The following is a 27,520-nucleotide window of genomic DNA, read 5'->3' as shown; positions in this document are numbered from 1 at the left end:
TCCGTCCCCCTGACCAGCCGCTCCAGAAAACATCTACCCATGGCTGAATCTAGTTGACAGGAAAATTCCACCCCACAACTCTTTTGATATTTGTTTCATTAGTCCATTGTTGATATAGTCCCAAAATGTTTTGCATGACAGTAATCACGTTTTCAAGATATAACTTATAACTTTCAAAATACAGAAATACAGCCAGTATGATGCATTTTGCATCATATATACTGACTGTATTCCTGTCTTTTGAAAGTTATATATCTTGAAAACTTTCTGGAATGTTCCTTTAAGACAACAAACCCTGCCTCTCATCAGAGCAGACTAAACGCACACAATCACAAGTCGGTTCTATACAGCCACATCTCTGTATATAGACTATGTCCTTGGAGATCGCTGTGGACACCGTCACGCCAGCTCAAGGTCACCAACTGTTCCTCCTCCCAGTCATCCTAATACATCCTGATATTGGAGTAGCAGTGTAATAGAGGATAGTGGGAATCAGGGGAGACAGAGTAGGAGAAAGGGAAGGGTGAGGAAGCTAGGAGAGGGACGACAGGGCAACCAGGCCTGAAGCCTTGTAGGAAACTCAGCGCATGAGTCCCAAATGGAACCCTATTCCCTATATATTATATTGCACTACTTTTCACCAGAGCTCGTTGGGCTCATAAAGTCCATATGGCTCTGGTCAAAAGTAGTGCACTACAAAGGGAATAGGAAGCCATTTGGCGACACAGACTCAGAGTTAATGGTCCTTCTTCTCGCACCAATCAATCACAGCTAATCTCTCTCACTCTCTGCCTGCGTTCTCTAGAGGGGTCCGCCATCTGCCGTGACGCCATGATCCCATCTCTCCCTCGCCACCCCCGCCTGCCACACGGTCCAGTCAGCCGGGACGCACCACCACACAACTCCTATCCCAGAGCTATCTCTCTCTATCTATCTATCACTCTATCTTTGTCTCTCTCTTAGTTTTTTCTCACTCTCTATCACCAACACTCTCTCTCTGTAGCTGGTGTGATCTTGTTGCTTGGTGTCTTGTTGCTGGCCCAGAGGTCCAAAGGCCCATTGGAGCCAGGCTCCAGGCACCAGCCTGGCACTCCTCCAGGAGAGCTATCCCTAGGAGAGGGTGGCGATGGTGGGGGAAGAGAGCCGGTCAGGCAGGAAGGCTGTGGATCCCCAGCTCCACAGCCCAGCTCCAGTACAGACATGCAGCGACAGGCTCATACTCGGAGAGGCTAATACATTCACTACACTCCACGGGTTTAGGGCTGTGAGAACACTCCATGGGTTTAGAGCTGTGAGAACACTCCATTGGTTTAGGGATGTGAGAACACTCCATGGGTTTAGAGCTGTGAGATCACTCCATGGGTTTAGAGCTGTGAGAACACTCCATGGGTTTAGGGATGTGAGAACACTCCATGGGTTTAGGGCTGTGAAAACACTCCAGGGGTTTAGGGCTGTGAGAACCTCCATGGGTTTAGAGCTGTGAGAACACTCCATGGGTTTAGGGCTGTGATAACACTCCATGGGTTTAGGGCTGTGAGAACACTCCATGGGTTTAGAGCTGTGAGAACACTCCATGGGTTTAGGGCTGTGAAAACACTCCATGGGTTTAGAGCTGTGAGAACACTCCATGGGTTTAGGGCTGTGATAACACTCCATGGGTTTAGAGCTGTGAGAACACTCCATGGGTTTAGAGCTGTGAGAACACTCCATGGGTTTAGAGCTGTGATAACACTCCATGGGTTTAGGGATGTGAGAACACTCCATGGGTTTAGGGCTGTGATAACACTCCATGGGTTTAGAACTGTGAGAACACTCCATGGGTTTAGGGCTGTGGGAACACTCCATGGGTTTAGGGCTGTGAGAACACTCCATGGGTTTAGGGATATGATAACACTCCATTGGTTTAGAGCTGTGAGAACATTCCACGGGTTTAGAACTGTGAGAACACTCCATGGGTTTAGGGATATGATAACACTACATTGGTTTAGAGCTGTGAGAACACTCCATGGGTTTAGGGCTGTGATAACACTCCATGGGTTTAGGGATGTGGTAACACTCCATGGGTTTAGGGCTGTGAGAACACTCCATGGGCTTAGGGCTGTGAGAACACTCCATGGGTTTAGGGCTGTGATAACACTCCATGGGTTTAGGGCTGTGAGAACACTCCACGAGTTTAGGGATATGACAACACTCTACATTCAGGAATTTACATGTTATCAAGGCTATAGTGAGCACGCCAGGCAGGCTCAGAAAACCCTTTACACTCGTACTTAGCACTTCACAGCGTTGGATGGGTTTTGACTGACAGACGTTCTGAACCTAATGCATCGCACGAGACAAGAAGTCGCCCCCATCCCTCCCATTAACCGAGTAACTTTTTTAATGTTTTTGTGGTCTGAATGTAGGAAATATTTTACATTAAAAGGACTCTATTCTTACAGAGGAGACATTGAGAATTATAATAAATACCGCGTTGATGTCATACAAGCAAGCCAAACACCCATGAGTCAAAATGTGCACTTCACATTTCCATATCATAAAACTCAAGACATATACAGTGTCAATGTTTATGATCACTATGTTTGATGTACAGTTACAAGATGACATGGCGTTTTACTCTGGGTTGTTCTGAACAGAATGAGAGTATTTTTGTCTATTGTGAAGAAAATTTGCTACAAAACACGGACCTGAATGCCCTCATGACTCCATTCTATGCGCACCAAAATTACGATCTGTTTCTCTGAATTGCCCTGTGAAAGCCTAACACACTAAGATCGTATTTTATAACTTAGCTTGTCATGTTGGCAATAGAGCAAGCTTTCAAATGATGCCCACCGGAACCGTTTTAGTAATTGTGTGATGGCAGGGATGCAGGGCTGTGTTCCAAACAAAACAACTACAAGTGTTCTTGCTCTAGCTCCTCAACAGCACAGTTAGGATAGCTCAAAAAATCACCTTATAGCTGAAGACTGTTCTTTGAGTCATAAAAGTGCATTGCAATTACTTAGGAACTGTGCACACTTTAGAGAGGTGTGTGTCCACTTGGAGACACCAGTTAGTCCTCTCACTCAAGGCTTTGTCATATGTTGCACCTATCCCACATTACACCAGGAATATTCTTATCATGTTACTGAATGTATCCAGGGTATTTTCAGATTTCGTTATTAACAAATTAGTCGAAAAGTACAGTAAATGTAAAATGCACATACAATCAACAGTGTGATGTTTGGATTCAGTTTTGTGTCAGATGAAATGTTGTGTCCTCAACAATATTTTTTCCCATAATCTCCAAACTGTTTCCTTTCCATTGCTACCATGCTTATGAATTTTGTTTTCTTATTTATTCTGTAAGAAACATTTCAATTTAGCCCTATCCATATATGGCAATTCCCACGAGTGTAAATGGTTAAGTAAATATCTTTCGTCGAGAGCAATACAACAAGTACAACGAAAGAAAGTATACCTTCAGAGCATGCCAAGAGGACCAATGAACAACAGTGTAAATACTTTTTGAAAAGATAAATTGCGTTTTGGTCTGTAATTGATTCCTCGGTGACCTAAAATAAAAATTCTCTCTCACCTTTCCTTTCAAAGAAGCATAAAGAAACTAGTCTGAATGGGTGGAGACCCACTCCATGGTGGGTTGTAGCCAGCTAAGCACTACTTATCAATTCAGAGGCATCTCGTTTAATTGAAGTCGCAGAAAAGTCATCAACTCTGAGGGAGAGTCTCATCCTTCCATCCCTCCTTCTTCCCCCGCTGAACCAAGCAGAGAAAACATTTGGTCAATAGCATCAAAGAACCTTCAAAGAACCTTTCAGAATGCCCACCACTGCACCACCCCCCACCGCAACCCTCCCGCAAAACACACCACCGGGGGCCGCCTTTGAACATGACTCTTCTCCAATGACCTCCCAATCCCCGTGCTGATTTCTCAAGGTCACCGTGGGCTCTTCAAACGTGTCAAATAATGATGTTGCCGTTTATAGAGGACATAGGCCCTTCAGAACCTCCGATCTTGACAGGCCATAAGGATTCTGTGGCCTACATGTAGGTGGTGTCTGGAGGAGTTGAAAGCATTTCTTAATTAGCTCCGTAGATCCACTTAGTCCGTACCCCTGGTGTACCCTGATGAGTCTGTGCCCACCGCCAACACCATCAAAGGCCGATATAGTTTGGAAATCAAATTTAGATCTTTGCTGTTTGCTGTTAAACTGCTGCTGTGGGCTGGTAGTGCAAACAAACTAGAAGAGCCTATTAAGATGTACAGTACAACAATATGGATTTGTGGAGGATATTTAACTGATCAAAGTTGTGCTCCAATCACAAGACACGTAATATATCCACTGCTAACAGTCACACAGAATAAAAATATCACCACGCTTCCTTTGATGAGTGTTTAGTTACCCAAAAGAGAAAAAGGGCCAAATAACAGTTACATCAACAATCATCACAGTTGTATATGCCATTTTAGCAGATGCTGTTATTCAAAGTGACTTACAGTCATGCTCTTACTACTAATCACTCATAACAGTTTGTAGTCCAAATATGGTGTGCCAGGATCCAAAAAGCCATTCACACCCCAACCAATCCTGGCAAAGATAAATCCAAACCCCTCAACCAATCCTGACAGAGCAGAGCCCACCAGTGCTCTACACATCACCCCCTGCCCAGCAGCAGGGTTAGAGGGATGCCAAGTGTTTCTTTCCGCCAGGCCTTGCCAACACCCCACATCCCAGCTGGCTTGGCGGGGAAAGGGTCTGGCTAGCAGAGACACAGGACAGGAGGTGGCAGAGTGCCTCATTTCCTCCTGACCCTAAAATAACCACCGGAACCACAATAAAGCCTGTTGCTGATCTGTTCTCACTGGCGAACATGTTGGTGCCCCAGCTGCTGATCTGTTCTCACTGGCGAACATGTTGGTGCCCCAGCTGCTGATCTGTTCTCACTGGCGAACATGTTGGTGCCTCAGCTGCTGATCTGTTCTCACTGGCGAACATGTTGATGCCCCAGCTGCTGATCTGTTCTCACTGGCGAACATGTTGGTGCCCCAGCTGCTGATCTGTTCTCACTAGCGAACATGTTGGTGCCTCAGCTGCTGATCTGTTCTCACTGGCGAACATGTTGGTGCCCCAGCTGCTGATCTGTTCTCACTGGCGAACATGTTGGTGCCTCAGCTGCTGATCTGTTCTCACTGGCGAACATGTTGGTGCCCCAGCTGCTGATCTGTTCTCACTGGCGAACATGTTGGTGCCTCAGCTGCTGATCTGTTCTCACTGGCGAACATGTTGGTGCCTCAGCTGCTGATCTGTTCTCACTGGCGAACATGTTGGTGCCTCAGCTGCTGATCTGTTCTCACTGGCGAACATGTTGGTGCCCCAGCTGCTGATCTGTTCTCACTAGCGAACATGTTGGTGCCCCAGCTGCTGATCTGTTCTCACTGGCGAACATGTTGGTGCCTCAGCTGCTGATCTGTTCTCACTGGCGAACATGTTGGTGCCCCAGCTGCTGATCTGTTCTCACTGGCGAACATGTTGGTGCCTCAGCTGCTGATCTGTTCTCACTGGCGAACATGTTGGTGCCTCAGCTGCTGATCTGTTCTCACTGGCGAACATGTTGGTGCCTCAGCTGCTGATCTGTTCTCACTGGCGAACATGTTGGTGCCCCAGCTGCTGATCTGTTCTCACTAGCGAACATGTTGGTGCCCCAGCTGCTGATCTGTTCTCACTGGCGAACATGTTGGTGCCCCAGCTGCTGATCTGTTCTCACTGTTGGTGCCCCAGATCCAGAACTATTATCACTTTCAGAGAATCTACCTGTGCCACCAAGACGAGGGTATTACATTGTGGTGAAAAACAGGTGTTTGAACGTTGGGCCAAGTATTTTCCCTTGTCAGTTTGTGTGGTGAGGAAATAATCTCCTGGTTATACTCTATATTAGGCGTTCCCAAACGTTTTCACGCACCACATCTATTTCTATGGGCACAAGCACTGTTCATGTCACACACTGTTCACACCCCTCTTGTTGGTGGAAAGAATTTAGCAGGTTTAAAGCTTATTTCCTGCAATTTTACACATTTTGTCATGGGGTTCAAATACAATTGTGCAATTTTTATGCACATAATCTTGCAATTCTATACATTTTGCCATGTCTAATGTGTATTCATGTGATATTGAGTGACGAAAAAATTACAACAATATCTGCGGGCTAAAAAACATAAATAAAAACCGTTAGCTGACATGGGCTAGTTGATCTGGACATTTCTAACAAGTTCTAAATATCTCTCTAAGGTCTGCAATGACTAACATAACAAGAGGAACTGATAATGCACTACCCAACTTCGTTGCACCTTGTGCATTCTACTATTACAACTTTCAAGAGTTAATTTAAAGCAGGACTAAATAAAAAATCATATATAAATATATATATATATATATATATATATATATATATATATATATATATATATATATATATATATATATATAAATATATAGTGACTTTGGAAAAAACATAAATACCTTATTTACATAGGTATTCAGACCGTTTGCTGTGAGACTAGAAATTGAGCTCAGGTGCATCCTGTTTCCATTGATCATCCTTGAGATGTTTCTACAACTTGATTGGAGTCCACCTGTGGTAAATTCAATTGACTGGACATAATTTGGAAAGGCACACACCTGTCTATATAAGGTTCCACAGTTGACAGTGCATTTTAGAGCAAAAACCAAGCCATGAGGTCGAAGGAATTATCCGTTCCCTTCCCAAACTGACAGAGACAGAAAGGATCTGCTGAGAAGAATGGGAGAAACTCCCCAAATACAGGTGTACCAAGCTTGTAGCGTCATACCCAAGAATACTTGAGTCTGTAATTGCTGCCAAAGGCGCTTCAACAAAGTACTGAGTAAAGGGTCTGAATGCTTATGCAAATGTACAGTTGAAGTCAGAAGATAACATACACCTTTGCCAAATACATTTAAACTCAGTTTTTCACAATTCCTAACATTTAATCCTAGTAAAAATTCCCTATCTTAGGTCAGTTACGGTCACCACTTTATTTTAAGAATGTGAAATGTCAGAATAATAGTAGAGAGAATTATTTCAGCTTTTATTTCTTTCATCACATTCCCAGTGGGTCAGAAGTTTACATACACTCAATTAGTATTTGGTAGCTGTCACACACTGACCATAGTTTGCTTTGTATGTTCTATGTTTTGTTTGGTCAGGGTGTGATCTGAGTTGGCATTCTATGTTGGATGTCTTGTTTGTCTGTTTCTGTGTTTGGGCCTGATATGGTTCTCAATCAGAGGAAGGTGGTAGTCATTGTCTCTGATTGGGAGCCATATTTAGGTAGCCTGTTTGGTGTTGGGTTTTGTTCCTGTCTCTGTGTTTGCACCAGATAGGGCTGTTTTGGGTTTTCACATTGCCTGGTTTTGTTAGTCTATTCATATATAGTTTCTTTATTAAAGATCCATGAATAATCACCACGCTGCGTTTTGGTCCGCCTCTCCTTCAACAGAAGAAAGCCGTAGCATTGCCTTCAAATTGTTTAACTTGGGTCAAACATTTTGGGTAGCCTTCCACAAGCTTCCCACAATAAATTGGGTGAATTGTGGCCCATTCCTCCTGACAGAGCTGGTGTAACTGAGTCAGGTTTGTAGGCCTCCTTGTTTGGACACGCCTTTTCTGTTCTGCCCACAAATATTCTATAAGATTGAGGTCAGGGCTTTGTGATGGCCACTCCAATACCTTGACTTTGTTGTCTTTAAGCCATTTTGTTACAACTTTGGAAGTATGCTTGGGGTCAACATCCATTTGGAAGACCCATTTGCGACCAAGCTTTAACTTCCTGACTGATATCTTGAGATGTTGCTTCAATATATCCACATCATTTTCCTCCCTCATCATGCCATCTATTTTGTGAAGTGCACCTGTCCCTCCTGCAGGAAAAGCACCCCCACAACATGATGCTGCCACCCCCGTGCTTCACGTTTGGGATGGTGTTCTTCGGCTTCCCCCTTTTTCCTCCAAACATAACGATGGTCATTATGGCCAAATGGTTTTATTTTTGTTTCATCAGACCAGAGGACATTTCTATAAAAAGTATGATCTTTGTCCCCATGTTTTATTATGGCGGTTTTGGAGCAGTGGCTTCTTCCTTGCTGAGCGGACTTTCAGGTTATGTCGACGTATCACTCGTTTTACTGTGGATATAGATACTTTTGTACCTGTTTCCTCCAGCATCTTCACAAGGTCCTTTGCTGTTGTTCTGGGATTGATTTGCACTTTTCGCACCAAAGTACGTTCATCTCTAGGAGAGAGAATGCGTCTCCTTCTTGAGCGGTATGACGGATGCGTGGTCCCATGGTGTGTATACCTGCATACTTGTCACGCCCTGACCATAGTAAGGTGTTTATTCTCTATGTTGGTTGGGGCGTGATAGTGACTAGGGTGGGTTATCTAGTTTTTTTTTATGTCTATGTTGGCCTGATATGGTTCCCAATCAGAGACAGCTGTTTATCGTTGTCTCTGATTGGGGATCATATTTAGGTAGCCATTTCCTCATTAGTATATGTGGGATCTTGTCTACATTGAGTTGCCTGAGTGCACACCAGTAGCGTCACGTTTGTTTGTTGTTGAGTTTCAGTTTATTTAAAAAATGTGGAACTCTATTCACGCTGCGCCTTGGTCTACTCATTACGACGAACGTAGCAGTACTATTGTTTGTACAGATGAAAATGGTACCTTCAAGCATTTGGAAATTGCTCCCAAGGATGAACCAGACTAGGTCTACAATTTATTTTCTGAGGTCTTTGCTGATTTCTTTTGATTTTCCCATGATGTCAACCAAAGAGGCACTGAGTTTGAAGGTAGGCATTGAAATAAATCCACAGGTACACCTCCAATTGACTCAAATGATGTCATGACATAATTTTCTGGAATTTTCCAAGCTGTTTAAAGGCACAGTCAACTTAGTGTATGTAAACTTCTGACCCACTGCAATTGTGATACAGTGAATTATAAGTGAAATAATCTGTCTGTAAACAATTGTTGGAAAAATTACTTGTGTCATGCACAAAGTAGATGTCCTAACCGACTTGCCAAAACTATAGTTTGTTAACAAAAAATGTGTGGAGTGGTTGAAAAACGAGTTTTAATGACTCCAACCTAAGTTGATGTCAACTTCCGACTTCAACTGTATAGATTTCATTTTCATTTCTAAAAACCTGTTTTTGCTTTATCATTATCAGGTATTATGTGTAGGTTGATGAAAAAACTCTATTTTTAGAAGGATGGCTGTAGCGTAACAACATTTTGTGTGTGTGTGTGGTGGGAGGGGTTGAATTTTTTTACATTTTTTTTATTTTACCTTTATTTAACCAGGCAAGTCAGTTAAGAACAAATTCTTATTTTCAATGACGGCCTGGGAACAGTGCCTGTTCAGGGGCAAAACGACAGATTTGTACCTTGTTAGCTCGGGGGTTTGAACTCGCAACTTTCCGGTTACTAATCCAACACTCTAACCACTAGGCTACCCTGCCGCCCCGAATCAGGTTAGTTACAACTGGGGTTGGAGTGGAAACCTACATGAGGGTAGCCAACGTGGTCAGTGTGTTTTTGTAAATATAAATGGGGGTAATATGGTCGACCAGACTTGCCTCCAAGCTGTACTCCTCTACGGTCCTCTTCAGTGGGTCAACAATCTGCCAGCATATGAGGATGCATAGGTCAATCAGCAGCATCCCACCAACGATGATCAGCAGCTTCTGGTCCTTGATAATCTGGAGGTGACAAAAGAAGTGAGTGAGGGGAGAGAGAGCAAAGATAGTGAAAGGGGAGAAGAGAGTGATAAAACTGTACCTGTACCTTGAAAAGGGCTCTATCTGGAACCAAAAAGGGCTATATCTGGAACCAAAAAGGGCTCTACATGGAACCAAAAAGGGCTCTACCAGGAACAAAAAATATATATCCTCCAGCAACAGACAGACAACTTTATGGTTCTAGGTAGCCCCTTTTAAAATGTAGGTAGGGAGAGATGTCTGGAACCAACAGGACCCTGATTGGCTTCTACTTCCAAGCCATAAGACTGCTAAACAAGACTGCTAAATAGCTAATCAAATGGCTACACGCTACTGCTACTGTCTATTAGCTAACCTATTGCCTAGACAATTTAATCCCACGCATATGTACATAGCTACCTCAGTTACCTCGTACCCCTGTACATGGACTCAGTACTGGTACTCCCTGTATATAGTCATGTCACTTTTACTGGTTATTGTTATTCATTATTCACTGTGTATTTATTCCTCGTGTTACCATTTCTATTTTTGATATATATTTTTTATCTTTAACTCTGCATTGTTGAAAAAGGACCCATAAGTTAGCAGTTCACTGTTAGTCTACCTGTTGTTTACAAAGCATGTGACAAATAAAATTTGATTTGATGAGAGGTGGGATACAGGGAGGGACCAAAAGACGGCAGTCGTGTCAATCAACAAAGCCACTTTTTTGTGACTGAACTTTAGAGGATGAAAGGGGGGCCCCGTCTGATCTTTATTTTGAACAGCGTTTGACCCTGCCGCCATCCACATCAAAGCAAAGGTCAGGAGAACACAGACAAGGATACACTTTGAGGGAAATCACTTCTTAAAAATACAATGATGTTCTCTCTCTCTCTCTCTCTCCCTCCCATGCCCAATTCAGATTCCATTCAAAGGGCTTTATTGGCATGGGAAACAAAAGTTAAATAAATAATCAAACATTTACAGTAAAGTTTCATTGGAATAGAGACATTTCAAATGTCATTATGGCTATATACAGTGTTGTAACAATGTGCAAATAGTTAAAGTACAAAAGTACATAAACAAACAAATGTGGGTTGTATTGGTGTTTGTCACAAATCTTGCTACTGTGATGGAAAACTGTGGTATTTCTCCCAATAGATACGGGAGTCTCTTTCTCGCTCACCACCAACAGACCAGACAGACTGCGGTGGATGGTGGACTCAGAACCTGAGATTTATTGATAGATTTATCAGTCGCTGAAAGTATACAGGACCAGATGATCTTTACTGTAAATGAAATTGAAGTTGATAGATCAAACAATCATTGAATCTTTCACAATGACGGAAGCATCAGATCAGAAGATGGACCAGGGTATAGTGATTCTGTCCCTTTGGTCAAGACAGATGTTGTTGAAGCATGACCATCTGGAAAAGCCTATTCATATTTCAATTATCACATTATGCTATTCCCAATATGACATACAGTGTAGATGTGTAATGGATACAATATAAGATAGATACAGCGCCTAGCTGAGTGAATCTGAGTGGATTACAATATACTGTAGCTGTGTCACATAATAAATGAACATACTCTATCTGCTTTAGAGCAGACAGTCTCAGGCCTGCTACCATTAGAACTGGCTACCTCAGGCCTGCTACCATTAGAGCTGGCTACCCCAGGCCAGCTACCATTAGAGCTGGCTACCTCAGGCCTGCTACCCCAGGCCTGCTACCAATAGAGCTGGCTACCCCAGGCCTGCTACCATTAGAGCTGGCTACCTCAGGCCTGCTACCATTAGAGATGGCTACCCCAAGCCAGCTACCATTAGAGCTGGCTACCTCAGGCCTGCTACCCCAGGCCTGCTACCATTAGAGATGGCTACCCCAAGCCAGCTACCATTAGAGCAGGCTACCCCAGGCCTGCTAACATTAGAGCTGGATACCCCAGGCCTGCTACCATTAGAGCTGGCTACCCCAGGCCTGCTACCATTAGAGCTGGCTACCCCAGGCCTGCTACCATTAGAGCTGGCTACCCCAGGCCTGCTACCATTTGAGCAGGCTACCTCAGGTCTGCTACCATTAGAACTGGCTACCCAGGCCTGCTACCATTAGAGCTGGCTACTCCAGGCCTGCTACCATTTGAGCAGGCTACCTCAGGCCTGCTACCAGTAGAGCTGGCTACCCAGGCCTGCTACCATTAGAGCTGGCTACCCCAGGCCTGCTACCATAAGAGCTGGCTACCCCAGGCCTGCTACCATTTGAGCAGGCTACCTCAGGCCTGCTACCATTAGAGCTGGCTACCCAGGCCTGCTACCATTTGAGCAGGCTACCTCTGGCCTGCTACCAGTAGAGCTGGCTACCCAGGCCTGCTACCATTAGAGCTGGCTACCCAGGCCTGCTACCATTAGAGCTGGCTACCCAGGCCTGCTACCATTTGAGCTGGCTACCCAGGCCTGCTACCATTTGAGCAGGCTACCCCAGGCCTGCTCACTTGATAGTATGTTAAATGCTTCTGCCTACCCTGGAAGTAGTAATGCATCATTCTACTGCTGATTCATCATTAAAGCATGGGGATGTGGAACTGTAGAATATACTGTGTGTAGTTGTGATCAGGGAACAGAGCAGTTTGCCTTCAGGGCCCTGATTCGTGGGAAATGGGATCGCTCTGTCTCAGCGATAAGACGTGTGTGTGTGTGTGTGCACATGGGGATGTGTGTTTGTGTAAGTATGAAAGACACTGTTCATATCCGATCATGCACACACACATCTGATCAAAACATTGACCCCTTTTTCTACCTAATTGGTAGTTAGTCTTGTCCCATCGCTGCAACTCCAGTACGGACTCGGCAGAGGCGAAGGTTGATAGCCATGCGTCCTCCGAAACTGCTTGCTTAACTCAGAAGCCAGGCGCACCAATGTGTTGGAGGAAACACCGTACAACTGGTGACCGAAGTCAGCTTCGCCCGCCACAAGGAGTCGCTAGAAGGCGATGGGACAAGAACATCCCGCCGGCCAAACCCTCTAACCCGGACGACGCTGGGTCATTTGTGTGACACCTCATGGGTCTCTCGGTCACGGCTGGCTGCGACACAGCCTGGGATCAAACCCGGGGCTGTAGTGACGCCTCAAGCACTGCAGTGCCTTAAACCGCTGCACCACTCAGAAGGCCACCTGATCATTGTTCTGTGTGTACATCGTTGATCTATGTGAATGAGCATGTACTTACTGTATGTATAATGATAAAGCAACACCTCGTGGCAAAACGCCTCTCCCCTCTTTGAACCAGATAGTTTGTGTGTATGCATTGATATGTAGGCTACCTGTGCCTTTAAAAAAAATCATGTAGTTTTGTCTTTGAGCTGTTTTTTGTCTATTGGTGTTCTCTATTATGTCATTCTCTATTATGTCATTCTCTATTATGTCATTCTCTACTATGTCATTCTCTATTATGTTTCATGCTGCTTTTGCAACAGGTAATGGGGACCATAATAAAATACCAAACATCTGCGAACTGTATGTGTATGCTATGTATGTTGGGTCTTCTACAGCATGTATGTACACATTAGTGTGTGTGTGTTAAGCTTTTTTCTGTGTGTGTTTTTCATTGTGTGCATGCGTTGGTGTGTGTCCTAAGCTGTATCTCACTGTGAGCGCAGCCAAGAGCTCTCTAAAGTCAATCTCAGAGACAGACTAGCAGGCAGACAGGGAGGGAGGCTGCAGAGCAAGACGTTTGATTGACAGTCCCTGTGCTTACACAACACTGAGCCAGGCCTCTTTACTCTCAAGCACACCCTGATTTGCAGTCTTCTGTCTGGTGGAGCGAGGGAGGGAGGAGGGAGAGGAGGAAGGAAGGACAGAGGGAGGGCAGAAGGGAGGGAGGAAGAGAGCGATGAAGTGACGGAGGGAGTGAGGAAGAGTGTGACTCGGTGCGCGACCACGGCAGCGCTCAATCTCTCTGATGAGCACTGGGGCTACATTGTAAACCCCAAGCTCTACTTTGACTGACAACAGTCACTCCACACAACCAAAGCTCCCGCATTCAATCAATGTTTGTGAGGAGGAGGATGGGGAGGGGGAAAGAGGAGGATGAGGAGGAGGGGGAGGGAGGAAGGGATGAGGAGGAAGAGGAGGGGGAGGGAGGAGGAGGAGGAAAAACAGTCTGCATAATCAGCATAACACAATTCACAGGAACAAAAGCCGTTTTGTTGTGTTTAGTTTTTCTCCAAATTACGACCTTTTTATGAATAAATCACTTTTTAAATAACCACAAAAGGTCATCCAATATTTTTTGCACATTTAAATATATCAAAACGCCCCTGTGTTTGGAATGACCCCAGACTAGAAGACAATGACCCAATCTCTTTAAATACCACTTTCTTTCTCTCTCTAAATGTTTGTCATTTAGCAGACGCTCTTATTTAGAGCGACTTACAAGAGCAATTAGGGTTAAGTGCCTTGTTCAAGGGCACATCGACAGACTTTTCCAACCAGTGACCTTTCGGTTACTGGCCCATCGCTCTTAACCGCTAGGTTACCTGCTGCGGTCTGCTCTCTTCCTGCCTCCCACGCACTCGCTCTCTCCCACTCTCTCTGACAGATCTTCCACATGCCCTCCTGCAGCTTTCATCATCCCACACATCTATCCAGGATGTGATGTGAGGAGGACTATAAATATCAAAAGGGCACAGAGGCCTGGCAAGCCTTTACGTAATCAAACCAGATACATATTGTGTCATATACATCAGAGGGCAACAGGTCAGTGGGTAGACTGTGTGTTACATAAAAGCACGGGGGTTTCGGTTAGCTGGGAGTAGTCGGGTTTAGGCCATTTTTATTTTTTTTGGAGCCAACAAATGAAATTGTCACCGGGAGAAGAGAAAACAAATCTTTATATCCTCTTCATTGATCGAAATACATTTGACTGGTCATGCTTATCAGTCTATAGGTACATTTGCATAATTTAGTGGCATTATATTGGCACGTGTATACAGTATATTCGTTATGCATCTTATTTATCACACACCTACAGTATCCTGATACAGAGCCTTATATTATATCTGACCAGTAGCCAAAGGCACAATCCGTCATATTAGCAACCCATGCTAGTTGTTGCATATTATTTTTAATTGTTATTTTATTCCACCTTTATTTAACCAGGTAGGCTAGTTGAGAACAAGTTCTCATTTACAACTGCGACTTGGCCAAGATAAAGCGTAACAATTCGACACATACAACAACACAGAGTTACACATGGAATAAACAAAACATACAGTCAATAATACAGTAGAACAAAAGAAAACAAAAAGTCTATATACAGTGAGTGTAAATGAGGTAAGTTAAGGAAATAAATAGGCCATGGTGGCGAAGTAATTACAATATAGCAATTAAACACTGGAATGGTAGATCGGCAGAAGATTAATGTGCAGGTAGAGATACTGGGGTGCAAAGGAGCAAAATGAATAAATATCAGTATGGGGATGAGGTAGGTAGATAGATGGGCTGTTTACAGATGGGCTATGTACAGGTGCATCTGTAAACTGCTCTGACAGCTGGTGCTTAAAGCTAGTGTTGGAGATGTGAGTCTAGAGCTCCCCTCTTTCTGAATTTCAAATGGATATTTTCATCTCTCACACATTAATCTGTTTACATGTGCAGTGCGCTTTAGACAACAGTGTTTTCCTGCTAACTGCTAGTTGCATTCGTTGATAGCCTACTGCCTTGTGCGCATTGCTGTGCTTATAATGTAAAGAAATAATAGTTTGTCAACATTTTAAGCTAAACATTTTGATCTGTTGCATCAGACTCATATATGTATGTATCCTAGGCCAACTGGTTGTATGAATTTGGGATCTATCGACCCACAACAAATAAATCTGTTTTGGAATAGGCCATGTCTTTCTCAACAAGCTGACCAATACTATATGTAAACTTTTCTACTATGGGGGATAGTAGATTGACATAGACTAGTGATTTTGCTGTTTGTCACTCGTCTTGCTGGCTGAGGAAAAGTTCATGAGGACAGTTATTCTAACATCTTCAAAGTGCACATCAGATTTCAGTAAGAAGGACAGCACATGGTTACTTCCTCGACTGTTAATATGATTGACCATAATCTAAATGTAACTTCTGTCCTTCTGCACACTGTGGGTAGATGGGTAATTAGTTGATGAACCCAATGCATATGTGTCCGGGAAATTTCTCAAATGTCTGGAATAGTAAAATACTTCTGGACAAATGTCAGGCACCACATTTTCGAAACGGAAACCCTGACACACACATTTGGATGCAAGGACGCAAACATACACACACACACACACACACACACACACAAGCACACACTCGCACACGCACACTCTCACACACAAACCTTTAATCCTGTACAGCAGGCTTAATAATACAACGAGATGAACCTCCATTCTCTCCAATGAGCAGCCAGTTTCACACAGCAGTAACGGAAAATGAAACCCTACACACTGTTTACCAGAATTACCACAGGGTGAGTGTGTGTGTGTGTGTTGTGTTGTGTGTGTGGGTACTGAACATGTTGCCAGAAGGTGTGTGTGTGGTAAACTCTTTTATGCCTGAGCCAGGATAGAAAGATGCCAGCAGCAGCAACTGTCCAGAGTGAGCTCCTGCAGTTTCTGACATGTACAGTGTGCATGTGTATACATTGTGTGTGTGAGTTATTGCATGTGTTTGCATGTCTGCGTGTGTGTACAGTCTGAGCTGAGGTGAGTGTCTGTAATGCTTTTTGTGACTGGATCGATGCAGCTCTTCTGGGGCTTGGGGTGACTGAGGGGGCTAACAACCTGCCTTGCCCCTCTTAGACCTCCTGTAGTAGTTACTCAGTTACACACATGTTGTTAGGGGAAATGTTTTTGGTGTTTAAAAATTCTAGTGTCGTTTTTTTTTTGTCTCCACACCTTGGGATATACATTCAGGGTAATCGTCTCAAATTCTTACGATTTCAGAGTGTTGCCAACGTTACTGAAACCATAGCAACGTTGTTAGAGAGGCAGCAAGTAGAAGCTCTCCTTGTGACTGCTACTTGATAATAACCAGATTTTCATAGCTCTGCATACTTGCTCCGAGGTGACGGGTAAAGTACATTTTTGAAAATATGGTCAGCTAACAGTCCCTCATTTTCGCCTCTTATTCTCCTTCTTTCCTCTCCATTCATGTTTTATCTCGCATAATGCATATGTGGTGACACAGGAATCAGTGCATTAAGAGGCTGCTAGCTGCTGTTAACCAGTGATGATTCCTCTATCAGAGTCCATCATGGCCAATTATGGTTATAGGCTCTTCTTCCATCCTCCGCAGACCAGACCATGCGACTACCACAGTTTACTGTTGCTTGATCACATCAACAGAAAACGCTCCCTTCCTACAGTGGCTATTGTGAAACTGACTGGTTCACAAAATACAAAATGGTGAATTTGAGCTAGTCTGGTGTTGATAGTCTTTTCTAAAGATGAAAGTTAGTGTATTCATACTGTATGTGTGCTCTGTTGCTCATAAAGGCAGGTTCCAGGCCTGTGGCTGTCATCTCTTCTTGTGGTGATACTGTGTCTTTGTCCCAAATGGCACCCTATTCTGTATATTATGCACTACTTTTGACCAGAGCCTTATGGTACTGTACGATTTAGGGGATAGGGTCCATTTGGGGCATAACCTGTATGTATGTTGGCTACAAGTGTCTTTCCACAATCTGAGCACTGTCAGCAATTAGCAGAGTGATCAATAAGGCAGGAATGGGGTCAAATCCATTCAGTCGATTCAGGAAGTAATCATCTAAGACAATGAGAATGAATAATGATGACAATACGCTGATAATAACAACAACAATAATAATAATAGTAATCATGAGATAATAACATTTTAGGTACTGGCCTCCATTGTCCTTCCAGGTCTAGGCAATCATTGTCATTGAGACCATACAGTTCTGTCTCTTTGCTCTGACGGATGATTAGATTGATTGTATTATTATTTGATGATTGTGCTTCATATTTAAAATGTGTATGCTTGTATATTACAGGGCCCATTTAAAAATAAGACCTGTGTCTCAATGTGACTCCCTGTGTGTAAAATACATGTAGAAAAACCATGTTTTTAATTTAATAAATTAAAGTTTGTTATCCGTCACCTTTTTCTTCATCTTGACATTCTTGAAGATCGCGTGGACTCTCCAGGTCTTGGCGAACATGGCGCCGAACGCTGTCGTATACCCTACGATGAGGATCCACGTTCTCACCTGCAACACGACGACAGAAACAGTCTCGTCAATAGCTGGCAAAGAGTTGGACTTAAGATCTAAACAAAGATCTAGACTAATCTAAACAAAGATCTAGACTGATCTAAACAAAGATCTAGACTGATCTGAACAAAGATCTAGACTGATCTAAACAAAGATCTAGACTGACAAGCTATTAGCACTTTTATTTCATTTATTTTATCTGACAAATTCACCAAAAGCTCTAGAAGTGCACTATAAATAGTGAATGTGCAAACTTTGGAGGAAGTCCTAGACTGTCAAACTTGTGAATGTGTGTTATGTTATTAAAATAAGAAACATACTGTTGCAGCATCTACTTTCTTGAGATTCAAGGATATCTAAACGCTCCGAATCCTACGATGCCTACTGTAGCTAGGCAAAAAACATATTTAGAATGAGTTGTAACTAAATAACAGCGACAAACATATATCCTGTAGTAACTCCCACAGCATCTCATTTAACACGCTGGAAAAACCCCACTTTAACACCCGTTGCACTAAATGCTGTTTGTGTTTGTTTGTCTATTTGTTGAAAGACATTCTTGGAATGGAGGCACAATCACAATGTAGGCAAAAAGCAATATGTGGAACAGACTAAGGCAAAAGATTCAGCAGCAAGCTTATTCTCCCCCCAGTGTTGCCTGAGGAAAATAAGAAATCAGCCGGGCCCTTTAGCCGCAGGGGCCCCAGCAACCCTGATGAAAAGTTGTGCTACCAGATGCCTGCAGCCAGCTCTCCTGGCGGTAACGGCCACTCTCTTTCTCCTTCCTACTGAGGAGCAATGATGCACTACATAAAATACTGGCCTGTTTTTTTTTGAGACTGAAACTGTAATATATTTGGTCAAATCAAAAGGTAACCAATCAGATGTTTCTTTAAGTGGGGTGAGGGAGGGAGTTAGGAGAGCAAGAGATGGATAGAAAAAAAGGTCAAGAAAAAACTACTATAGCAGCCATACAAAGGAAACACAGTGCATATTGATTGGTTGGATCACACACTTTGCCTCAGCTCCTCCTCTCTGATTTGACAGCCTCCATTTTGGATTGTTTTCGCTGAGGTGAGCCAGGTTGGCAGACTGGCACCCGATGGCAGTTGATACGTGCTGCGCCACCCGCCTAACTAACATTATTTAACAGTATTTATCTCTGTGGAAACTAGGCATGGATCCCTACTTCCTATTGAGTGGCACCCTACTTCCTATATAGTGCACTACTTTTAACCAGAGCCCTATGTGCCCTGGTCAAAAGTAGTGCACTATATAGAGAATAGGGTGCCATTTGGGACGTGAACCAGTTATCACTGTAATCAAACCTCTTTAATTAAACCAGAGGCTCAGATAGTCACGTTCAAACTGTTGCTGTGGGAGCAGTAGCTTAATATGTTCCATGTTAGGAAAGACCCAGCGACTGATCCAATCACCTCCCATTATATGAACTCCCATAACCTTTCTGAAGGCTGGAACATTAACCTGGATATCACACCTTTTAAAGGAAGGAGAAGAATGATAGCTAATAGCTAGTGTTAGCCTGGGTCGCACACCTTGTGAAGGGGATTAAGAGAGAATGCTAGCTGGCGTTAGCCTGGATCTCACAGATTTCGAAAGAGAGAAGACAGACGAGAATGATATAGTGTTAGCCTAGCATTAGCCTGGGATTTTAAACATCATTAGGACAGCAGATATGGGGTTCGAGCTATACAGGTTCAATACTCACGGTGCACAGGGCCTCAAACTCTTTGTCGGACACCAAGGCGCCATCCAGGCCAAAGAGGAAGATGGAGGAGTAGGACAGCATTCCTCCCAGAATGATGAGGTTGTTCATGTAGGGACTGGACATCTTGATCAGTCTGTAGGGAGAGGAGAGTTACGATAACAGGGACAGGAAGTTCTGAAATCGTGAGAGGAGTTCCAAAATTGAACATCTCAGATGTGACATTTTTCACATTGAAACACATTGAAACACTGTCTTGGTAATCTTACATCTGTTTTCCCAGTTCCATTCCAAGTAAAATGTGAACACAATTTCTCCAAGTTTCTATCTAGATATTTATATTTAATTTAATTAGACAATCCAGTCAAGAACAACGGCCGGTTGTGATTCAGCCTGGAATCAAACTAGGGTCTGTAGTGACACCTCTAGCACTGAGATGCAGTGCCTTAGACTGCTGCGCCACTCGAGAGCCCTACAGATATACTGTAGCTTTCCTAAATTACATTTGACACCTAATAGGTGCATGTAAGATAAGTGCAAACTCTATTTACTTAAAGTGCAGTTTAGCAGTACCAATCCACATACACTAACTGCATTTGCTGAGGGGTGTGTTCATTAGTGCACACCGTAACAAACCCTAGCAAAATATTACGAAAATGTTAGTTTCTTTTGGGCAAGTTTAAGTAAGTCCCTCCCCGTTGCTGGCAATTTGCTTCCGCTTGGTTGCTAGTGAATACACAGCAGGATGTTTTTACGTTACAGTTTAATCACATCACTTAGGACAGCATGTCCCAAACCATCGTGTAAATCACGACTCAACTGTACATCATCAAATCAATAGGTAGTAAAATGTGTCTCTAAATACAAGGAGAGAGGAAAGCACAACACCCCATCTATGGTTCTGATGCTGCAGAATCAGGTATAGTCGTAATGCACAGACTAAGGTGAACAACATGAGTCCCTGTACACACCATGTCAATTAACCATATTCCTTTTTTCCATCTTGTGTTATTCATTGTATCTGCAATAAAGTTGATACATTATGTTATAGGGGCTATGTCCTGTCTATAGGCTGTGGCTCTAGTGTCCTGTCTATAGGCTGTGGCTCTAGTGTCCTGTCTAAAGGCTGTGGCTCTATTGTCCTGTCTAAAGGCTGTGGCTCTATTGTCCTGTCTAAAGGCTGTGGCTCTAGTGTCCTGTCTAAAGGCTGTGGCTCTATTGTCCTGTCTATAGGCTGTGGCTCTATTGTCCTGTCTAAAGGCTGTGGCTCTTGTCCTGTCTAAAGGCTGTGGCTCTATTGTCCTGTCTATAGGCTGTGGCTCTATTGTCCTGTCTATAGGCTGTGGCACTATTGTCCTGTCTATAGGCTGTGGCTCTGTTGTCCTGTCTATAGGCTGTGGCTCTATTGTTCTGTCTAAAGGCTGTGGCTCTATTGTTCTGTCTATAGGCTGTGGCTCTATTGTCCTGTCTATAGGCTGTGGCTCTATTGTCCTGTCTATAGGCTGTGGCTCTATTGTCCTGTCTATAGGCTGTGGCTCTATTGTCCTGTCTATAGGCTGTGGCTCTATTGTCCTGTCTATAGGCTGTGGCTCTATTGTCCTGTCTATAGGCTGTGGCTCTATTGTTCTGTCTATAGGCTGTGGCTCTATTGTTCTGTCTAAAGGCTGTGGCTCTATTGTTCTGTCTATAGGCTGTGGCTCTATTGTCCTGTCTATAGGCTGTGGCTCTATTGTCCTGTCTATAGGCTGTGGCTCTATTGTCCCTATTGTTTGATGTTGACGATGCATCGTATTGAAGAGGCTGTACTTTTTTACTGACGGGTCTTTGTCACGTTCACATGGAACAACCACTTCCAATACAACTGTTGGATTTTCAATCCAAACAAAGTGAGGTCTCAGACTCTCAACCCCTCAGGAAAGAAAAAAAAATTTGAGAGAACCAATCAAACCTCAGCCCATTTCTGCACTAATACTGCATTTACAACGGAATCTTGTCCAGACCAGTGTGTCACAGCTCTCCCTTGCTGTGAGCTCTACCCCCCCCCCCCCCCCCCCCCCATTCCCTTCCTTCTTCCACTGACCTGTGGTTGCGGTTCTTGATGTTGAAGAAGAGGAAGGCCCCTGCCATGAGCATGCCCAGGATGGTAATAACAGACAAGATGCTGTAAAGGGGTACGTTGATGTTGCGGCGCTGCAGACGCACAAACGTACGGTCCTTAGGAGGCTCCACCCCTGGAATTAAGAGGAGGAAGAAAATAAGAAAAATAACTTTTACAGGGGAAGGATAGACAACCAAAATGAGCCCTCATCAGTAACCTATTTAACATTGAAAAACAATGTTGATTCAACCAGTTTTTGTCCAGTGGATCTGCTATGATGCCAAAAAATATGTGAATGTCTTCCTCTTCATTCCAGGAGTGGAGCCTCTAAATTAAGTTACTTTCCTTTTTGTGGAGTTGTTTCCACATCATTTCAACAAAATAATGATATGTGATGACGTTGAATCAATGTGGAAAACTGTCGGATTTGCAAAAAGTCATCAATGTAACATATTTTTGTTTTGTTTTCACCCAACCTGAAATTATGTTTAATTCACAATAGCTGACAACTCAACCAAGTGTAAATCAAAACTAGACGTTAAACTGACGTCTGTGCTCAGTGGTGATGTTCTTAGCCTGAGAAATGTATTATAATCCACATAGAATGATTTAGATTTTATGTTTGTCCACTTGCCCAGGTACTTTGATTCTATGTAAAGTACTGGACACTTCTACAGGAGAAGGATTGATCCAAAAAACGCCTACATTTGGCTACTTTCTTATCAGCTGCGTAAATGTACCTCCACACAAGATTAGTCGTTGTGGTCAGCTGTTTCTTATGCTTATGCTTTCCTCTATCCGCCCTCTCCGTGCCAATCAATTTCTCAACTTACTGAGCTCTACTTATGACGGTTTGAGACATAGAAACAATTGTTTTAGCTGAAACTGTCCCAGATTGTGTGTATATGGGACAAAAGGGAGGAAGGAATTGGGGGTCATTGTGGTAATCGCCAGGAATCAAACAAAAGACAAAGAATGTCAACACACGCAAACGTGGATACATAAAACGTCTGGTAATGATTAAACATATAATGATTGGTTGAGAGGAGCATTCTGGATGCCATGGGTCCCACGGAGGAGCTGTATTGTGTGTGTGTGTGCGTGTGCATGCGCGTGCACGTGTGTGTGTGTGTGTGTGTGTGAGACGTGTGTAGTGAACACACACACACGGTCTGATCTACCTACCTTGGAACCTCATGGTGTTGTTAATAAGGTCCAGGACATCAGCAATAGCGTTGTACTCTCCGACCTTCACCTCCTGACCCTCTGTTAGGAACACAAACAGAGACGGACACATTAGTTAGGACAGCATGGACACCTCAGACAACTTCTTACTCTCAGTCCACTTCACAGCTCTCGCAGAGCATAACATTGAGCCAAAATAACTATCTTTCAAATAGACAAGACTGCACTTAATCCAATTCTAGGAATACTGCAGTGTGGCGTCTCATTTATGCCATGTGTGTTTTAGCTAAGTGTGGAAATCAAGCTAATTTAAAGTACAGGCACTGGGTGAATGTTTTTGATACATTTTGGTTACAATGGCCAGCAACAGTACCATACTGGGATGTATTCATTAGTGCAACGTAGCAAACTGTTTTGCAATTGAACATGTTTTGCAACGGAAATTAGCATTTCTTATTGGACAAGTTCAGGTTAGTCCCTCTCTATTTCAGCCCATTTTCTTCCGTTTGTTTCCTAGTGAATAAACAAATTACCGGAGAGCTAGGTCTCCAGTGAAGAAGCCAATCATAAAAATAAAAGCAACAATAAATAAAACCAATTGCACGCTGGCATTTGTAACACAATATCCATTTACATTTTCACAGGTACAGTAAAATGAGTTTAAATTGTGATATATCCCGAGCCATAACACAAACCTCTCTCTCCTGAGTGATATTTAAACCAGCCATTTCCTTCAAGAGCCGTCTTAAAGACTGATATTGGTCCCACGTGTAATATCGGCTTTCCATTGACCCTGGCACAAACACCAGCTCCATCACTCTTTCTCATAAAACAGGGGTAAACTTACACACAACACACTGGGGAGGAGGGAGAGGAGACCATTCTCTGTTTGTCTCTCTCTCTGTTTTCTCTCTCTAAGTAAGCATTTCACTGTTGTATTCGGCGCATGTGATAAATACAATTTGATTTGATTTATATCAATTAATATGCATAAAAACGTTATGTGACTACTATGGTCCTGAGCTGCTATGTTAGGGCAAACCCTTCACCCAACTTCTGAAATTACATTTCACGCCTGTTTGTTCAATTAACTCCTTCATTCCTGTAAATCAGATTCAGATGTATACAACTAGCCTGAACCCTGGATCTATTTGGCGTGACGACCATAGGAGCTGGCAAGACAGCATAAACAGATCAAGGATCAGTGCATTTCTGTAAATCACATTCAGATGTATGACCCAAGTGCCTAATAAGGTTCTAGACACAGTCTCTATGGCATCATGGTATAACAGGCTAGTCTATATGACATCATGGCATAACAGCCTAGTCTATATGACATCATGGTAAAACAGGCTAGTCTATATGACATCATTGTAAAATAGGCTAGTCTATATGACATCATGGTATAATAGGCTAGTCTATATGACATCATGGTACAATAGGCTAGTCTATATGACATCATGGTATAACAGGCTAGTCTATATGACATCATGGTATAATAGGCTAGTCTATATGACATCATGGTACAATAGGCTAGTCTATATGACATCATGGTATAACAGACTAGTCTATATGACATCATGGTATAATAGTCTAGTCTATATGACATCATGGTACAATAGGCTAGTCTATATGGCTATAGAATTGGGATTCATTGAACAATGAACCTTAACTGAAAGCATAGGGGGAACCACCTTAATCACACCTGGCTACTAAACTATAGGCAATGACTCAAATATGAATGTATTTTGCTTGGGTTTCGTACACTAGTTAATGTTTTTTTTTAAATGCTACTATATAATAGCACTGGGCACATTATTTTGCTTTGTCAAAGGTCACAGTTATTTCCTCACTATATATACTGTGGTACCCAAGGCAGCGTCCCAGGTGACTTTGTGTAATGTGATCTGTAGGCAGATGGGCTGAGAGGGTGTCGGGTAAAGTTGCCCCCTAGACGTTGATCTTGGGTCAGGTTTGCATTTTCCACAACTAATGGTTCAAGTTAGGATTGGGGAGGGGAAGCCGATCCTAAATCTCTATCTTCACCACAGAGTGGGGCTGAGGGTGAAAGACAGACTCTGACAATCGGAACCTCCAGAAGGGGAATGAATGAACCCACAGTGAGCTGCTTCCACACTGCGTGAGGACAGACGACTGGGCTGAGGAGAGGATCATATCCTGGTTAAATATTGAGCCCAGGCAATCCCTCCTCTATCTCGATCTCATGTGTCAAACAGTCGTTACCCTGATAGGGAGGGAGGGAGGGAGGGAGGGAGGGAGGGAGGGAGGGAGGGAGGGAGGGAGGGAGGGGGAATAAGGGCATGATATGAATGGAGAGAGAGAGAGGTAACAGGAGACAAATAGGTGTCAAGGGGGAGGGAGAGTGGCAGGAGGGGGGAGTGATATGCCTAAGGCTAAGTGCTCATGATAACATTTCTCCCACAGCACTATTGAGCAAGCCCTCTCCAGTTCACTGATGATAACATTTCTTTGCTTATCCATGATATGACTGCCAGTTGCATTCCAATTGAAAAGCTTCATCACTCCCACAAGCAAACAGGACTGTCTGCCCTGTGGGTTTCCACACACACACACACACACACACACACACACACACACACACACACACACACACACACACACACACACACGTTACACACAATTTAAGCTACCACGGGGAGAACCTCTGCAGTGGGGTAGATAAGATTGGGGGAGAGTGGATTAATAAAAACATGTTGGTGCTGAGGGAGGGTAGGGCCAGGGGAGCAGGGGAGAATCCCCCAAATACAGATAACATTTCTGGGTAGAAACTCCCACCCGGCAACCCCCTGGTTCACCTGCAGTCAACAAACACTCGCTGGATTACTAGGACATCATCATCAGCCAGACAGCAACCGCAGCACCCACTCATAATAGTAGAGCAATTCAACAGAACATCACAACAATGCAACAATCTTACAGCATGTGCTTACCTTGAAACTGTGTGAATTTGATCGTGCCCATCCGTTCTCCGTTCCTGAACATGACTTGGCCCTGGATAGAAAAATAATTCAAAACACTTTTAGAACATTTGGAAATTAAAACCTCTGAGGTCTCGATGCAGAATACAATGCAATTCTTACATTGTCCATATCAGCTACCAAGTTGAAACCGAACATTGTTGGTCCTTATTTAACCAGCAAAACCATCTGAATAGTTCACCCTCTTCAGGGTACATCAAGTCCCTTGATTAAATTGACAATGATGAGTAACAGCAGATGCAGAGGAAGCAGTAGAGACAGACGATGAAAAGAAGCTTGATTTAATTAGAATTTAGATGCACTGTTTTCTTGACATGCCACTAAGTCTTGGCACATTAACAGATTTGTGTGGACAAAGAGGGGGTCTGGCACTGGGCTTCTTATTGGATTAGAAGTCTGCAAAAAAAACATTTTTTAACATGAGGTAAACAACATGATTGGTCAGCAGATTCATTTCCTGATATCCTTATAATCAAAGGAGTGTCAGATTCCTGTCTGATTCCGTAAGGCCCTATCACACATCTTCTTTAGAGGGGCTTTTAGAAAAACATTTTGTAAGTGGAAATCTCACCATTGGATACTGAACAGACATCAATAGTCGGTACTACTACCATTAAAACCTCGACATGTCTTTGATGTCAACCCTGATGAAAGCAACTGGATACTAATGACACTCCACCTAGATCATCACTGATATTCCAAAAAACAACAATCAAGGCCAAATAAAATCATCAATTATATTCAGATATTTTCTGGGGGAAAAGGTCTGTCAACTAACACATTGCCTTTCCTCCCTTATCCCTCCTTATCCATCGATACTGACCAATTAATTCGTCCAGCCATCTGCCCATAGAACTCCTTAATTAAACATTTAGCTGGATCTGGGATTATTGGCGGCTACGGAAAAAAAACAGGTGAACGAGAGAGAGAGAGAGAGAGAGAGAGAGAGAGAGAGAGAGAGAGAGAGAGAGAGAGTTAACATGGAGCTGATTAAAGCAGCACTGGCAGAGAGATGGGAAGGGAGGAAGGCGACAGACTGAAGGACTAATTTTGTCTCAAAAACATGCAGAGGCTTTGAAGTCAGTCGCTGGGCGGGTTTCCACCCTCTGATTGGTTCCCTGTCTTTGTACGGCATATGTGATTGTGGCTGTCTGTGTGAGCGAGGAAGAGAGCTAGCTAAAGTGACTGCCTTCACAGACCAGGATAACTGTGGTTGGATGGTGCTAAGAGTTGTCTGTTATTGTATGGAATTTAAAGGCCCAGTGCAGTCATACTTCTGTTTTGCCTGTATTTTATATCTTATTGTACAACAGCTGATGAAACTAACACTGTAAAAGTGTTAACACTGTAAAAGTGTGAAAACATTTGATCAGTGTTATTTCCTGATAGTTGCTGGTTGAAAACATAATCTACACAGGACCTTCTAATCAGCAGGTTTGCATGGGGGGAG

General features: G+C 43.3%; 1 protein-coding gene across 1 annotated transcript in view; it reads right to left on the bottom strand.

Annotated features, from left to right (window-relative positions):
• LOC110489398 (gamma-aminobutyric acid type B receptor subunit 2) overlaps positions 1-27,520 on the bottom strand; it is a 378,500-nt gene that overhangs the window by 115,994 nt on the left and 234,986 nt on the right. Inside the window, exons 8-13 of the mRNA XM_090227680.1 lie at positions 26,023-26,083; positions 23,051-23,131; positions 21,848-21,998; positions 19,771-19,903; positions 17,931-18,038; positions 9,656-9,782 (exon numbers count right to left, since the gene is read on the bottom strand). Coding sequence (XP_090083806.1) covers positions 9,656-9,782; positions 17,931-18,038; positions 19,771-19,903; positions 21,848-21,998; positions 23,051-23,131; positions 26,023-26,083 — 661 coding nt within the window. The remainder of the gene's footprint in view (positions 1-9,655; positions 9,783-17,930; positions 18,039-19,770; positions 19,904-21,847; positions 21,999-23,050; positions 23,132-26,022; positions 26,084-27,520) is intronic.

This window comes from Oncorhynchus mykiss, chromosome 30 (genome assembly GCF_057628025.1).
Source record: "Oncorhynchus mykiss isolate SJ-2025 chromosome 30, ASM5762802v1, whole genome shotgun sequence".
In the NCBI taxonomy this organism is placed as follows: domain Eukaryota; kingdom Metazoa; phylum Chordata; class Actinopteri; order Salmoniformes; family Salmonidae; genus Oncorhynchus; species Oncorhynchus mykiss.
The sequence above is the reverse complement of the archived record's forward strand: the minus strand, read 5'-3'. Positions and strand labels throughout refer to the sequence as shown.